Source organism: Helicoverpa zea, chromosome 3 (assembly GCF_022581195.2).
Source record: "Helicoverpa zea isolate HzStark_Cry1AcR chromosome 3, ilHelZeax1.1, whole genome shotgun sequence".
Classification (NCBI taxonomy): domain Eukaryota; kingdom Metazoa; phylum Arthropoda; class Insecta; order Lepidoptera; family Noctuidae; genus Helicoverpa; species Helicoverpa zea.
The window spans coordinates 869,371-885,249 of record NC_061454.1 but is presented as its reverse complement, the minus strand read 5'-3'; the positions used below and the strand labels follow the sequence as shown (position 1 = coordinate 885,249).

General features: G+C 36.7%; 3 protein-coding genes across 3 annotated transcripts; 2 read left to right on the top strand and 1 right to left on the bottom strand.

The window, feature by feature from the left end:
• The first annotated feature begins 1,818 nt into the window (after window positions 1–1,818).
• Window positions 1,819–3,183, top strand: LOC124645793 (probable H/ACA ribonucleoprotein complex subunit 1). Its single transcript, XM_047185690.1, has one exon. The coding sequence runs from the start codon at window positions 1,908–1,910 to the stop codon at window positions 2,607–2,609; it is 702 nt and encodes a 233-aa protein (XP_047041646.1). The 5' UTR covers window positions 1,819–1,907; the 3' UTR covers window positions 2,610–3,183.
• On the bottom strand, window positions 3,176–4,383 carry LOC124645794 (ER membrane protein complex subunit 5). Its single transcript, XM_047185692.1, has 3 exons — window positions 4,146–4,383; window positions 4,011–4,063; window positions 3,176–3,926 (listed from the first exon to the last, which is right to left on the bottom strand). Exons 1-3 carry the CDS (start codon window positions 4,222–4,224, stop codon window positions 3,705–3,707), a joined length of 354 nt encoding a protein of 117 aa, XP_047041648.1. The 5' UTR covers window positions 4,225–4,383; the 3' UTR covers window positions 3,176–3,704.
• A 398-nt stretch (window positions 4,384–4,781) lies between these two features.
• Window positions 4,782–13,655, top strand: LOC124645792 (sodium/potassium-transporting ATPase subunit beta-2-like). Its single transcript, XM_047185689.1, has 6 exons — window positions 4,782–5,030; window positions 8,554–8,811; window positions 9,185–9,365; window positions 9,895–10,003; window positions 10,454–10,622; window positions 11,106–13,655. Exons 1-6 carry the CDS (start codon window positions 4,892–4,894, stop codon window positions 11,207–11,209), a joined length of 960 nt encoding a protein of 319 aa, XP_047041645.1. The 5' UTR covers window positions 4,782–4,891; the 3' UTR covers window positions 11,210–13,655.
• The last annotated feature ends 2,224 nt before the right edge of the window (window positions 13,656–15,879 follow it).

Genomic DNA, 15,879 nt, shown 5'->3' with positions numbered 1-15,879 from the left:
CCCAACGTAGTTTGGGAAAAAGGCTCGGAGGATGATGACCTAAACGGGAGAAAAACGGAAGTATTATAATCATCGGCAAGGATATTGAGCCCTGACCTTCACCTGCGCAGAAGTGATTTATTGGTTTATTGCCATAAGTGTACGGTGCGCAAAGCGATCCCCCACTCTTCCGCCGAGAGCTCATTATCCGTGCCGATAACTATACTACGTTGTCCGTTTCTCTGCCACCAGGCTGTTTGGCTCGTTGAAGAGTCTCAGTAAAATTAAATTGAAGAGAGGCGCCGGGCGAGCGGAGCGCGCTCGATTTGTATTAAAAGTGTGACGATTAAAACATGTATGGAAAAGAATGAAGAAGTGGGCGTGAGAACCATAATCATAAGCTATCCTCGATGGTTTTCCTGGCAACACATATTAGGCCCTCCGCACATGGAGCTACTCAAATATGACGGAATTAATCAGTAATTAGAATTACAAACTAGTTATAAACTGTATTTCGCACACGACGCTACTCACATTGCAAGGTTTCAGTCACTCCTGTTATTTCTACTACCAAATAAACACGTGCGAAAAACCTAGCAAGGGGAAATATTGGAAGCAATAAAAATGTCGAGTGGATCGAGTGAAGATGACGATGTCATTATACTATATTATCATCATAACAGACGCCGAAGGAATCGACGCAGATTTTGGATTCACCCATATATTATTAAATTAAATACTTTTCCAACTTCACTCCAAGCTCTTTCTGTTACATCCTTTCGTGAGTAATCTGTCAGTTTATAATTATATAAACATGGATACTCTTCCACTTTCTGCACAAATTTAATATTTAAGGCTTGATCATTCATTTTTCACATCAAAACACAGTAAACTCGGGTAACCTAGAAGCTCGGCGACCGGCACGACGCGTCGCGCGCGATCAGTTGCCAATGCGTTACTAACTGGTTAGTGACTAGTCGCGTCGTGTGCGAACCTGTATGGCAATGTATGGACGGTGACGCTCAAAAAACTCGTTAGTAATGTGAGTTTGTGATTAGTTCCTTTTCAGTAGCTCCATGTGCGGAGGGCCTTAGAATACAAACTAGAATATCATAGTTTCGTCCACCGAACAAAACCACAGATAAAAAAAAATAGTTTACACCTCTTAGTAGTCTGTGGTTATCTATCTGTCAGACAAAGAGTAAAGTAATATATAGGGAAAAGAGAGCCCACTCACGTGTTATGCAGTCGCTTAGTTTATCAGTCGCTTAGTTTATCAGTCGCTTAGTTTATAAGTTGTTTTACGCCCCTGGCTGGAGGCCTTAAATTCTAGGTATCCACAGGGAAAAGTCCGGTTAAGCAGTACACGGCCTCCTAGGCTGAACTGCGAGATGCCATACCAAAAAAAAAAAAAAAAAACTCACGTGTTATTCTTGCAACCCAATTTGACAATGCGCCATCTTTCTCTAAATTGGCCCCGAACTACCTACATAGCTATAGCTATAAAAATATTATAATTATGATCGGTTTTGTTAAGTTACTTGGAATACTAACACCAGGTCTTTTTAGATGAAATTTGATATTTGTGCTTTTTTAAACCTTATTTAATTTATTCGCCTATTTTATCTTTTTTTAAAGTGTCTAATATTTTCCTCATACTTTTCTCTAATTAATATTGCATAAATAATTTTATATTAACAAACAAAATCGATTATAGTGTAGTGCCATCTGTTGGTAATTTAAGGTATCTTTTAGATAGTAAATAGTTTCCGGGCCAAATAAAAGGTGGCGACTCTTCGTTTACTTAGCTGTCAAAATGTACGGAGTGTCCCCCCCCTGCTGTCAGACAAGCGTGCATGGTGATAACACACACGCTTTGAGGTTATATCTCAAACACGCTTTATTTTGCGACACTTTATTTGTAAATAATGTCGTTCCGCGGTAGAGGTGGTGGCGGCGGCGGTCGAGGTGGTTACGGTGGCGGCGGCGGCGGCGGAGGAGGTCGAGGTTTCGGCGGACGGGGAGGCGGCGGCGGCCGAGGCGGCTTCGGCGGTCGCGGCGGTGGCCGGGGCGGACGAGGAGGCGGCGGCGGTGGCTTCAGACAGCAGGACCAAGGCCCTCCAGAGTCCGTCATCCCCCTCGGACACTACGGCTGGACAGTACAAGACGACTTAGTGTGCAAGGTGGACATAGAAGATGTACCATACTTCAACGCGCCCATCTTCCTCGAAAACAAGGAACAGATCGGTAAAATTGACGAGATATTTGGCAACCTCCGTGACTACTTTGTGTCGGTTAAGATGAGTGATAACTTCAAAGCTAACAGTTTTAAAGATGGACAGCAGTTTTACATTGATCCTGCAAAGTTGTTGCCTCTGAAGAGGTTCTTGCCACAGCCGCCTGGTGCGAAGAGGGGTGGCGGTCGCGGAGGCGGACGGGGAGGTCCTCGTGGTGGTCGTGGCGGCGGTGGGTTCGGCCGTGGTGGTGGTGGCGGCCGGGGCGGTGGTGGCGGCTTCGGTCGCGGCGGAGGCGGCCGCGGAGGCTTCGGCCGGGGTGGCGGTGGCGGCTACGGAGGCGGCGGCGGCTTCAACCGAGGAGGTGGCTTCAGAGGTGGACGAGGAGGCCGATAGCCTTGTGGTGGTTAGACAATGGATATGTGCATTTAGAAATAAGGACCTTATGTTGTCTATTGTTAAGGTTGACCTGTAAAGGAATGTATGAAAAAGATGAGTATAACTTGGTGGATATATCTGTTAATGTTTGATTAAGCTGGCACTACTTTGACCTCAGTAATGTGCAGCAAGATATCAGCAGCTTCCAGTCTTTTGTAATGTGTGATGTATAAAAAAATGTGGGATACAAGATATCCCAACAAAAAGTAATAATAGTAAGCTTGTAAGTGCTGTTTTTCTTCATACCCAACAGAATACCTCTTAAAAGATATGTGCGTGCCTTGTTTGTAAGGTTTAGAAATAAGTTCCAAATGTTATAACTTGAATATGATTTCAAACAGCAGCTTAGAGGATATAAACATTAGAACTATTGATAAATATAGAATCCACATTCATAAAAAATTCACTAAGCAATAATACTTTATACAATGCAGAATTATAACTATTGTTATTACTTGACAGACAGAAAAACCTTGAATAAAAGCAATGTATAAAATTAAAGTTAATTAAAAATAAAAGGTATATTTTAAGACGAGAGTTGTTTTATTTTATTTTAACCAAATTATTTATAATGAAATGAAATAAATAATAAAGTATTCCTTATAATACATTTGTAGAATCTTGCTATCACCTTGGAACATAAAACTTAGCAAAGTCATTATAAAGAGAGTTGAAAAACAATGAAAAATCTTATTAAATGCAGATGATATGATACAAATATTAAGTTATAGATAGACAAGTATTTTATCTGTATTTCTGTATAACAGAAACTGGATAAAGTGTAATTATACAAAACTACAGTTCTTGCCATTTTTCTTTGCCAATCTGAAGTTAGCATGTTGGTGCCTTATGCATGTTCAGTATAATTTTGTTCATAAATTATGAGTATCAAGGGAAAAACTGTTGATTTATTCATTCTTTTGATTTCAGTTATCAGTTCAATACATAACTTTGCTCATAACTTCCCCCAATATCTAATTATATTATGAAGAAGTTATTCAGTGTTAAAACATAACAAAAATGACTTTCCTATACAAAAAAATGTCTACTATATTACTCTACATTCTCTAATTCACATTTCCCCCCACTTGGCATATAATTATCCGCTAAAGCCCTTCCTCTGTGGTTGAAAATGTAGAAAGATGGTAGGTTCCTCTGGTTCTCCCATTTAACAGTGTTCAGTTCAGCGGCTGCTGGAATCTCTCGGAGGTTGCCAGCCACGTTCAGCACTCCCCACATCACAGCAAACAAACTGGCTACAGCCTGAACGACAATCTGAAATCATAACAGGGTTACGGATATAATTTACTATCATCGAAAAAAAGATGTTTAGAACAGTTTTATACATTTTGTACTTACATCCAAAGGCAAGGTTGTGAATTCTTGAGACGTTATCCGCAGGTAAGACCGATCTAGAACAGTAAAATAAGTAAATATAACATAGTTTTTTAGAGTTAATCTATAGGTACAGTTTCCTGAGACTTGTGTACTTACGTTGGGCAGCTGAAAAGGCGGAATGGAATAACGATATAAATCCAACTATAACAATGATTTTATGCACAGATGATCCCATTGTGTTTTTAATTATATTTTATTGGTGACAAGCTACAAAAATTAATTGTATTTCTACGAGTCACACACAGACAAACTCCAAATTACAAATTGACGATGACAATTTTGATGTCACTGTGAAACTGTGAAATCATTCATGTCACTGTCATGCACTAGGGAAGTCAAGACTAAAACAAAAAAAAATCCTAAACGATAATCGATCTTCAAAAAAATTCATTTTTTTTTTCTGTTTCATTTTAAACTGAGTAAGTTTTAATGGTATACCTCCCATAGTTTGTGCGTACAAAACGTGTGAAATAACTTGGAGTGTTTGAAGGTAGCCGCAGGGTAAACAAAGTTCCTTAAATCTTTTCGCAGCAAATTCAAAGTCAGCCAAATTAGACTCGCCAAAATATATTTCAAACATTGTATACGTAGACGTAATTTATTGATATTACTAAAAGAGCTTATCTCATTCATCAGTTTATATAATACAGTCAGTATAGTCTCAATCAATATAGTACGCATATGTATTATTGTGTGATCACAGAATACTATAGATGTATTGTGCGATCGTGCGTGGTACAACACTAGTTATTTCAAACTTGCGGCAGCGGCTGGGCGTGTGTGTTGTGTTTACTATTTAATTTTTCGTATTTTATAAAAGAAAGTGCCTTCTAAAATAGAAAATGAGTAGGCATCCTAGGCTAGAAGAATTCCAAATGGATACAAAGCTCTCAGACAGGTCTGGGAGAAGAATTCCACATAGACATTTTCTATACAATGAAGAAACTGGTGAAATTCTGGGACGTACTCCTGGAAGATGGGGTCAGTGACCTTTTTCAGTTATACTATTTTCATGTTACGAAATTATTTTCATACAGAAATTACGTGAAGTTGAGATAGTTTTGTTATGCTCCTGCTCCACCTGCGTTAGCGTTAACGTTAATGTCAATGGCCAACTACACGTTACTTATTGCATTAAAAATGCGTGTTGGCTACACTTAGGTTACAATGCCGCAAGAGTTAATCCCTCATGAAGTAACGCGTTAACACACATTAAAGAGGTTAAACTTAGGCACACAAAATAATTCTAAAAACTAAAGCTTTCTCATTTGACCATTCCATTATCGTGCTCGTAAAATGCAGTTACCGCTTAAACAAAGTATCTACACTCGTCCTTGCATGCGTGCAATGAGATGGCATTAATGTAGCCAACATCACTTAGCGCTCTAAGCTACGCACTAAAACCCTTTGATGTGTCCAAAAAACCGACACCCGAGTTATCGCTTAACGTTTAATGCTATTAATATTGCCATTAGTATAAATTGACATTAAAACGTTGGCCACATCTGCGTAATGCCAAAATTTAACGCGTTAAGACGCAGGTGGAGCAGTAGCATTATAATTCATGATGTTTACAGTCATCAACCGTTGTTTGGAGGGCGTGGCTTATGAGTGTATGCCGATGCCTGCCAATTTTGAGCATTCTTGTTAATAAATAGCATTATTAAGTTAAGAATCACATAAAATACTAATGTTTACTCTCACATCCCACGTAAACACTGCCATTTAGTCATACTTTCTTGTCAGTCATACACTTTCACAGTCATGTTAATGTTTTCATACAATTCATCCATTCATTAGCCTGGAATATTTTTTTAGGGATCATATTTTTTTCTCGTAAATGCGTATTAAAAAACTATACAATCACAGCTCAAAGTTAACTAATAGACCTTTTATCCAATTGATTACAAAAAATCCTTATGAATGAGTATAGATTATCTCATTAATGAGGTTTTATTTTGGATTAACTTATTATTAATTGGATAAACATCTAAAATAATCTTCTCACTATTTAATCTGATTAGAAGCCCTATATTCTGTCTGTTTTGTACTTAATTTAATTGTAAACAATTGATTGGCTTCAGAATCTTAATTTTATGACAGACTAAAGTTTACTAAACTTAAAATAAGAAATAAAATAATAAGGGTATTGAAAACTCCTCATCAATTGTTCACAGAATGCTTTCAACTGAAAAATATTTGAAAGGCCTTTGCCCTTCAGTGAGACTGCATAAGCGAATGCATACAAAAATAAATGAATAAACTTACTTTAAACCAGTGGTTCTTAACTGGTGGTCCGCGGACCACTGGTGGTCCCTGGAGGCATTCGAAGTGGTCCGCAAAACATTGCTATAAGTTATTTAACTTTATTTTTATCGACTTATATTTGTGAGCAGGGGCTTTCGCATGGATGTATACATATAAGTTAAGTTTCGGGGTCCGGACCCCCCATTCATATCCATCTTACTTGTCCAACAGAAAAAAGTGTATGTTTGGGCTACATTTTACGTAATTTTAACTTTGAGTCTTAAAAAAAAAATCGCGCTCGCTTCGCTCGCGTATTCAGAAACTATGTGCCCTTATTCTTGTATTTGTCAACAAACAAAAAGGTAAGTATGTACGTTTGGGCTATATTTTACGAAATGTTTATTTGAGTCTGAAAAAAAAAAAATTCGCGCTCGCTTCGCTCGCGTATTTAGATACTACATAGGCATATGTTTGTTTTTCTTTGCATTCGCTTACCTACAAAAGAATAGAGAGGAATTCAGAAGTTAGTAATGAGAATGCAGTCACAAAAATCTCATTAAATTAAAATCTGTAACTTTTCGTTTTTTTGCTAAATAATAAAGAAATGAGTGCTAATTATAAATTGTGCTTGTATGCTTTATCAAAGAACCCTCAATTTAGGTAAACCAATGGGGTGGTCCCCGGCAAGACAAACTTTTGGAAAAGTGGTCCCTCATGACGAAAAGGTTAAGAACCACTGCTTTAAACTAATACTTTTCGGCTTATGATAATTCATCTTTATCGTAAAAATGTTACTTTGTTTTGGTAATAAAAAATAATTTGTCTACTCGGAAGCCATTAGGTTATCACTTTAAACTAAATACATGCAATATTATTGTACGTACGTATCTCTGTGAAGATAACCTTAATGGGTTGGTTTCCTTAACAAAAAGTATTTAAGTACAAAAGATTTTTAATGGAAGCCATATTTGAATAGCATTGTGGCAAACCCATAAACTATTCTTACCAAATTGATCATTGAATCTTTAGATATGCATACATTTGAATAACAAATTAAATTCGGTACTTCTTATTGTATAACTTTTTGGAATTAAATGGTTTGAAGTACTTTACTCCATCTGAGGTACTTAACTAAAGATAAAAAATGTTAAAATAAAATGTTGATTACTTAAGTAATTATTTTTAATTTATGAAAAGTCTTTACAAGCACTTATGAACATCAAAAATTATAAATAGGTTTCAAAATCAAAGCTCATTTATTCAAACTTGGCTGCAAAACAGCACTTTTCGAACGTCAGAAAAAAATTACATAAGACAGCCCCCAAAACGCCCACCCTTCACCACTTCCTATGTGTTTTTGCTGGGAAGAAGAAGTGGCGCAACTAACTCCCCGGCAACACATGTCTGTCTGTAGGTTAAAAGAACCTTTCAACAAAGTACAGTGAGTATATTGCAGTATGCAATACGCAATATTGTCATAAAATAAAATAAAATTACATTTAAAAATGATTTATAAAATCCACCACATGCTAGCTAGCACTCACCCTACGTAACTTATCTAACAACCAATATTCTATATATAACAATTTTCTATTGCAACCCTGTGTAATGTACAACATGGGTAAGTAATGAATCTAGTAAATTGGACCGCTCAGCCAGTAAAAAAAAGAAGTATAAGAAAAGAGTTTACAAAATTATATAATACTACTTATAGTATAGTCAGTAAGACGACCTGGCACCACAAGCAGCACCCGTTCACGAGCATAACGCGAGGATCAGCCATCGCCCCCCTCGCACATCTTTGAGGGAGGGAGGCAACCCGACCGCCGACGCTACCGCAAGCAGTGCCGTCTAAAGGGAGCATGTTCATGAGTTTGATTCTAGTTGCCCTTTCCAAAAGTAGATTCCTGATGAATTGAATCAATCATTATTTAAAGCAGAAGTTTACTTCTTTAATATGTATTTGAGTAATAAAGTCCTATCATACCTCAGTCTAGTGCCTACTCAAGTGGGAGGATAGGTACTATTATCCTAAAGTAATTAAATGATACATAATAGCAAAAACTTAACTGCTGAATATGAGCTTCTTAATATTGTAACTCACTGTTAAGTTTCAGACAGCCTATTTCCGAAACGAAAAGTTATTTGACTAACCTTTATTATAGGTTGACGCTACTCTTATCACTACAATATTTTAAGCAATAGTAATTTTACGGTCAGTAACTTTTGTAAAAAAAACCACCATTTCTATTTCCAGGTAAAATCCTGATCTTCTACACAATCTTCTATGCTGTACTCATAGCCTTATTCGGCATCTGCATGGTGACGTTCCTACAACACTTCATCAACCCCAGGGTGCCTCGTCTGCAGCAGGAATACAGTGTCATTGGCACCAGCCCAGGGTTGGGTTTCCGGCCGCTGCCCGCTGATGTTCGAAGCACCCTGATCTGGTATAAAGGAACTGGGTACGAGAGTTATAGGTATTGGGAAGAACAGCTCATTGATTTTTTGTCTGGTGAGTTTGGTATATCCAAATATTTTAATTCAAATCTCAGAAATCTCAATATACACTCTCTCTTAACTGACTTCCCACAAAGGTTCTTAATTCAATGTTTTTTCGTGTCATCATTCACAAACCAATTTGAAAAGTAATTTTTTTCTTACTTTATCTTCTTTTATATTTAATTTAATATGAATGGCTAAATTTTAAACCTAGTAATTCCTTTGCACAACAGTGTCAAAAGTTTTCTTCTAAATAACCGTTACCACTTCTACATTTCCTTGCATTTTTACACCACTCAGAAAATGCCATCCCAGCTATATATATTTTTTAAGTGTCCAAACAAGGACTCAAAATAGTCTGACAAAAACTCATATAACTCCCACAGTATACAAGAAGAAGGGTCAGACCGCTGGCGCAGGTCAGAACATATTCAACTGCGACTTTCAGCATCTCCCGCCTCCTGGCAAGGTCTGCGATGTGGACATCAGACGGCTGGACCCCTGCATCGATGAGAACCACTTCTCCTTCCACAAGTCTTCGCCTTGTATATTCCTTAAGTTGAACAGGTAGAGTTAATACATTATTTTGCTTAGAGTGTAGATAGATTAAAAAAAAAATCATGTCACTTCATAGGGTTGGTTATTTAACTATAACGATAACACAACCATAACCAGTCATCATTAGGTTATAGTTAAAATGTGCAACCACCCCTAATCCTTATAATGTTAAAAATATAAATCTTTACGCTCTCGGCTAAGGGAGTGTCCTACGTGGACGAATCAACACGAAAGCAAAGCTATTCGAAGCAAATTCAAGGATGTACGCTGCGCCACGCTATACTGCGCTTTATAATAAAACTAGCGACCCGCCCTTGCTTCGCACGGGTGCAATGCTGAAAATAAATACATATAAACCTTCCTCTTCAATCACTCTATCTATTAAAACAAACCGCATCAAAATCCGTTGCGTAGTTTTAAAGATTTAAGCATACATACGGATAAAGAGGCAGAGAAAGCGACTTTGTTTTATACTATGTAGTGATATCTATTTATTTACACATACAGAGATTAAATAATGTTACACAATATGTTCCAGGATCTACGGCTGGCGTCCGGAGTTCTACGACATCCAGCAGCTGCCCCAAGACATGCCGGTGGACCTGCAGATGCATATCAGGAACATCACCAACTTTAACAGGGACTATGTATGTTCAAATATTGTAAGATTAGCACTGAAGGACTAGACTTAAAACGCGTAATTTCAGCATAGACGAACTCTCCAGCGTATCATATAAAATTTAAATACGTGCATGAGACAAGATTTGTAGTAAGAAATTAGCGAGACGTCAAATAGGTGACTTCAGAAAGGCATAGTTATTTCGCGCGATTACAATCACTTGTTTCTTTATTTTTATGAAATCAGAGATTCACCTTATTTGTTACAAGACGGATTTATCAACTGTCTCTGGAGCGCAAACGTCAGTTGATATTTCAATATGGCAATGAGGCATTTTACAGTTGAGGTATGATGCTAAAAAGACGTAAAAATGATTTTATTTTTAAGCCCCCTATTGGCTGGGCAACGGATAATTTATTAATTTATCTTTGTCCTTGAAGCACTTGACACTAAACCTTGCTTCACTTTGACATTTCAGGCCAACATGGTATGGGTTTCATGCCACGGTGAAACACCAGCGGACAAAGAAAACATAGGCCCTATTAGCTACCTGCCTTTCCCCGGCTTCCCAGGGTACTTCTACCCGTATGAAAACGCTGAGGGGTATCTCAGCCCCCTGGTGGCCATACATCTGCAGAGGCCTAGAAGTGAGTATAATTTGTTGCACACTAGTACTGTAGAGGGTTAATTCGCATTATGAGGAAATTATTTCCCGTGTCCGGATAAAAGGTGACCTATGTTATTCTGATGCAGAAGCTATATTATTGCCAATTTATAATATTTAATTACATCAAATTTTAAGAAAAAAAAATTGTTGACCCCTGACTCAAAAAGAGTATGAGTTTGACCGCTATGAATGCTGTCTTTGGCATCGAACTTCTTAAACGGATGAACCGAGTCAGTAGAGGTTTCTTAAATGACAGCTGGTGTTTTCTAAGACATCGCTTCATTAAAATCGGCTCGGTCATTTTAGGGCTATTATTGTCTTTAAAAATTACAGCTTTTTGTGATTTTTCAATGTTGAATGTCATTTGAACTTATTTGAGAATGGACGGCGGCGATGTTTTAATTGCCATTCTCTATTTTTTTAAATATATGTATGTTTAATGCTAATTATTTTTCCTTTACAGCTGGTATCGTTATAAACATAGAATGTCGCGCCTGGGCTAAAAACATTAAGTATGACAGGAGGGAACGCTTAGGCGTCGTACACTTCGAACTGATGATCGAGTAGACTACATAATCCGTCCAAAATACGTCTACTTGTCTACCTCGAATACTGTAATATCCCGAAAATAATCTTATAATAGCTTCCGTCGGCGCTTCCCGATGGATTTAAGTCCAGCACGCGGATAAAAAGTAGCCTATATGGCATATAGATATCTAAGCTATATTACTGCTAAGTTTTATCAAAATCCATTCGTTAGTTCTTGCGTGAAAGAGGAACAAATAATGTGTTTATAATATTAGTAGTAGGGTTTTAAACTGTTATTTGAAGAAAAAGACAGCTAAAACGCGTAACAAGAGAAAATGAAGTATTTCGGGATATTACAGAACATGGTCTTTTCAGTAGATCCAGTAGACCGAGTAGACCAAAGCAATTAGTTCATAGTATGTATTAAGGATATATTTTAAATGCAATAAAAGTGTGAGATTTGACTTAAAATTGCGGTCTCTCGAGTAGACCTAGTTTTGGAATCAGAAAATTGCCAGTGCGATTCATTAGATGTATGTATTTTATATTTTGTAAGTAATAGAATCTCGAGGTAGCTAACATATACCTGAAAGTGACAAAGGCAACTATATTAGTAAATAAGTTGATTTAAAGAAAATACGGTTAATAATGCAAAAATCATAATTAACACAACTCTACTCAATTTTAAAAGATTTTTTTTTAATATTATTGCTTTAGAGGCACTAATTTTATGTTATTTTTAATTTTATGTATATTTTAAATCTGGAACATTCCGTACCTAACTCATTTTTGAGCTCGATTTTTTTTTTAAAGACACGTCCTATACTTAATAGTAACTAAAGAACTTTTATTATAATTATTAAAACTGGCAGTTTTTACTTACGCTCACCCGTATCCGTCCAATTGAAACAATATCTTTTTGATAGTTATATTTATTTTTATATTGTATTGTATATTTACAATATATTATGTGTGTTGTCTTTGTTTAGTAAATAAGAATAATATGTGTTTTAAAAGTTTTCTTGGAGAGTCAGAAGTTAGTCGAATCGATAAATTCGCCATTAAGTATTTCACAGGCAAGATAAACGTCCGTTTTTTTATAACAGCTGTTTATTCTGAAAATTCAACGTGATAATTAAGAAAACGGTGCGTGAAGTTAAGACGAGTACTGCAAAAAACGTGAACTGCGTTTTTAATTCTGACTCTTCAAGACTCTTTCTTTGTACAGACTGTACCTTATAGATATTATTATTAACACATTTAAGTCCAGTGCCGTTGACATATCATACAAGGTAGCTTGCATATAAATGCACTTTTTATTAATAATAATATGCCCTCGACAATTTTCAACAGCTGTTTTTACCAATCTAATATTTTTATACAAATAGTTCTGTAAAGATCGCGCATATAACTTTGCAAATGTGAAGTTTAGAAACACCTCACACAAGCGCAGTACTGTCTGTGACAGACAATAGTAGCCAACGTCGGACAAGCAAAACCTCTTGACATGATCTATACCACGGAGAAAGGAAAGATGAGCGGAGATGCCATAGTGCAGAATTGCAGATAGGTCAAGCGCCGTCTTCTACGTCAAATTCGTACCATGGGCATGACCAAAATGATCAGTAACGAGCTAACCAACGAGGTGTTGTGTACTTTGCGGCATCCGTCAACGATTTTTGGTGTTACAAAAAAAAGGGCGAAGACAGTAACGTTCCTCGCTTGCCACACACTCGGATTTTCCGTTATGCCACCTCCGCTAGTCATTTTATTCTCCATGATCTGTGCAAACAAATGCGCAAGAAGTCAAATGCCTAACTTCAGAATTGCAAAGTTAATTGGCGCGAATATATCTATGTACTGAAAGTATCTCCTTGTAATCTCCTAACATTTACCAGAATATTAGTAATAAAGACTGATATATCGTTACTAAACGATTTTTTTTACAAATAAATGACAAAACCACTTTTTTATATAAGTTTTTTAACTGTACTTATAGTTTGACTAACTTTTTGTAGACGAATTAGCAATTAGAAATATGTTTTTTTTTTTTATATTAATTTTGTTTTCATTATATTTATTTATAAATTAATCGCCTTTTTTAACGCCTTTTATAAAAGACATTCAGACTAGGGGCCGATTTCACACATCAAAAACATAAACCCAGTTATCTCTTCTATTTAAATATAGTTTGTAAACATTTTCTGGTAAAATAAGTAGATCATTCCTTAATTGTTTTTAAATCGATATTTTTATTTCTCCAAATAGTGAAATCAGTCCTTAAATAAGGGTAGATCATAATGAATCTCAGTTTACGTCCAGTTTTCGATTTAATCGATATTGCGTCCATTTTACATATTTCTATGTATAATATAAATAATGTATAAGCTATGTATAGCCATAAGATGTATATTAGAGTGAACGATTCCTATACATATTGAAGTGCCTGAATTGTATTTTTGAGCAATAAAATTTTGAAAATAAATGTTTTGTGTCGTTTTATTTGTACCCCAATTGGTACGATTGCACGACCGTCACTGTCAGCCCGTTTTTCATTGACCTGCAGGGCTGCGGCCTCTTCTCACACAGAGAAGGAAGAATTATGCTTGCGAATGCGTGTATTTGGCCTCTGAAGTCGGTCATTTGATTGTAGTGTACGATAATGATGTTTTAAATATTACGCGACAATAAATTGGTGAAATGAGCTGCTACTTAATCGGGCCCAGAATGATTTTTCTAACAGTAGAATTTCTTCATTTTTAAACATATTCTTTTTTCGGCGTCGCCCTTATTTACTTTACGTACCTAGCATAACAAACTACTCCTCCGCTATGTAAAGAATGTGTGTCTACCTACTTAATGTAGTGATTTGTTTAAAAGACATTAGGCGTCGCGTGTGGTCATTCCTGCATAGTTCGGTGGAGTCATCCGTGCCTATCTATTGCTATTGCAGTGTGTGGGATTCAAACGTGCCGCCTTGTGATAAGCTGAATACACAAGGGTAATACTAATTTGCATAATGCTACTGGTACTTTAAAATGTAACATACTTAGGTGCTTAGCAGTAGATATCTTCTTGAAGAATAGCAAAGTAATATTAGAAAGTGGGAACCAGGCAAGGAAGACAAACTTTCCGTCTTCCGCGGTGCAAGGTCTTCGGATATCCCACAATTTATTTTAAGTCAGTTCACCAGCTTTTCTTGTTTTCCAATCATTTTTGTTTGAACATTATAATCTCGGAAACTACTGGACAGATTGGAAGAAAATATTCAATGGTAAGTAGCCTATTTATCGAAGAAGGCTATCGACCACTTTTTATCCAGGTAGGTAGGTACTAGATTGGGATTGGGAGCTAGTTTTTTTGCGCGTGTAAATCCGCTGGCTAACTTATACCAGCGGTTATAACCTGTGTGTGTATCCTATATGTACGCATCTTTACCACGATTAAGCCCTGTTTGCTATAATAGCTGGTAAAGTACGGATGCAGTCCAGACTCCTGCCATAATGACTCCCTTTAGCACTAACGTAACCTTGCGAGATTGTGACAAGGCCGACGTTTAGCGGGATTTCACAGTAGTGGAAAATAACCACGGGAATTAGTCACTTTTTGTGATCTATGTACCTAATGGTAACGGGGGTGATATTTGAATGTTGGTCAACGGAATTATCTGTAGGCTTATAAATTTACTTAGATAAGTGATTAAAGAAAGTGGAAAGGGGTGGTTAAATTGTTACTATTTTAAATTCGAAAAGTTTAAAAGTGTGGAAGCCCCCTAAAACAGTAGGTATGCAAGTAGGACTATAGGAGACATCTGTCTTAAAATTATGAGACTTTTTATCCTGGTAGGTACGAAAGCTAATTAGTTCAGGATATTGGTGAAATGGGTAAGTATAGGTTAACAGATGTACCTACTTAGTACCTATTGATGTTGCAACAAAACCAAACATGGAATGTTTTATGTAGGTAGACGATAAAGCTCAAAGATAATACAATAGAGTGTAGTAGAACATGGACAAATAATTTGCCTGAAAATATCATCTAAATGTATTTCAACCATGTTATTTTTTTAACTTAATAACTAAACAGGCAATAAGAAAGGGTCTCTCAGCCCTACACCTAACTATTCGAATCCTACAGTCACACAGTGTATGCATATTAATGTCGCTGGTCACAAAAACTTCATCTGGTAAGCGGCCTAGCCGATCTCTCACACATAGTCCCCCGTGCACGTGTTTACGACGGTAGTAGGTTCACTGTGTATTCGGCGTTTTTGAAAAATGCCTGATGGCGATAAAAAAGAATTTATATATTATTTATACTAGCTTAGAAAAATGAATCGGTTTAGTACCTTTTGGAGGGAAAGTGGGACATTCAGACAGATAGGCAGACAGTTAGGTACAGTCGCATTTTAATGTTAGGAAAGATTGTAACTTGATATGTGAGTTTTTTGTCTAACCAATCAAGCACACAATTGGAGATATCATAACTTTCAGAGAAAAGCGACAGACATATCAGGCGGTATTTTTTTCATATCTTTGTAAGCCACCATCAGTCTAACTTAATGGTTAAAAATTACGAAGGTCTGGCAGCGACTGGCTGTCCAGCTAAGTAAGGAGGTAAAGTAGTTATATGATGGTAATTCAATAAACGGGTTGAACATTAAATCTTGTGACGTGTAATTGGCTTTACAATTAGCAATGGAGATACTT

Coding starts and splice junctions, on each gene's coding strand:
- LOC124645793 (XM_047185690.1), top strand. CDS start 1,908: ATGTCGTTCCGCGGTAGAGGTGGTGGCGGCGGCGGTCGAGGTGGTTAC.
- LOC124645794 (XM_047185692.1), bottom strand. CDS start 4,224: ATGGGATCATCTGTGCATAAAATCATTGTTATAGTTGGATTTATATCG. Junction 4,064..4,145: donor CGCCTTTTCAGCTGCCCAAC/GTAAGTACACAA, acceptor TTACTGTTCTAG/ATCGGTCTTACCTGCGGATA. Junction 3,927..4,010: donor TCACAACCTTGCCTTTGGAT/GTAAGTACAAAA, acceptor TTATGATTTCAG/ATTGTCGTTCAGGCTGTAGC.
- LOC124645792 (XM_047185689.1), top strand. CDS start 4,892: ATGAGTAGGCATCCTAGGCTAGAAGAATTCCAAATGGATACAAAGCTC. Junction 5,031..8,553: donor ACGTACTCCTGGAAGATGGG/GTCAGTGACCTT, acceptor TTCTATTTCCAG/GTAAAATCCTGATCTTCTAC. Junction 8,812..9,184: donor GCTCATTGATTTTTTGTCTG/GTGAGTTTGGTA, acceptor TAACTCCCACAG/TATACAAGAAGAAGGGTCAG.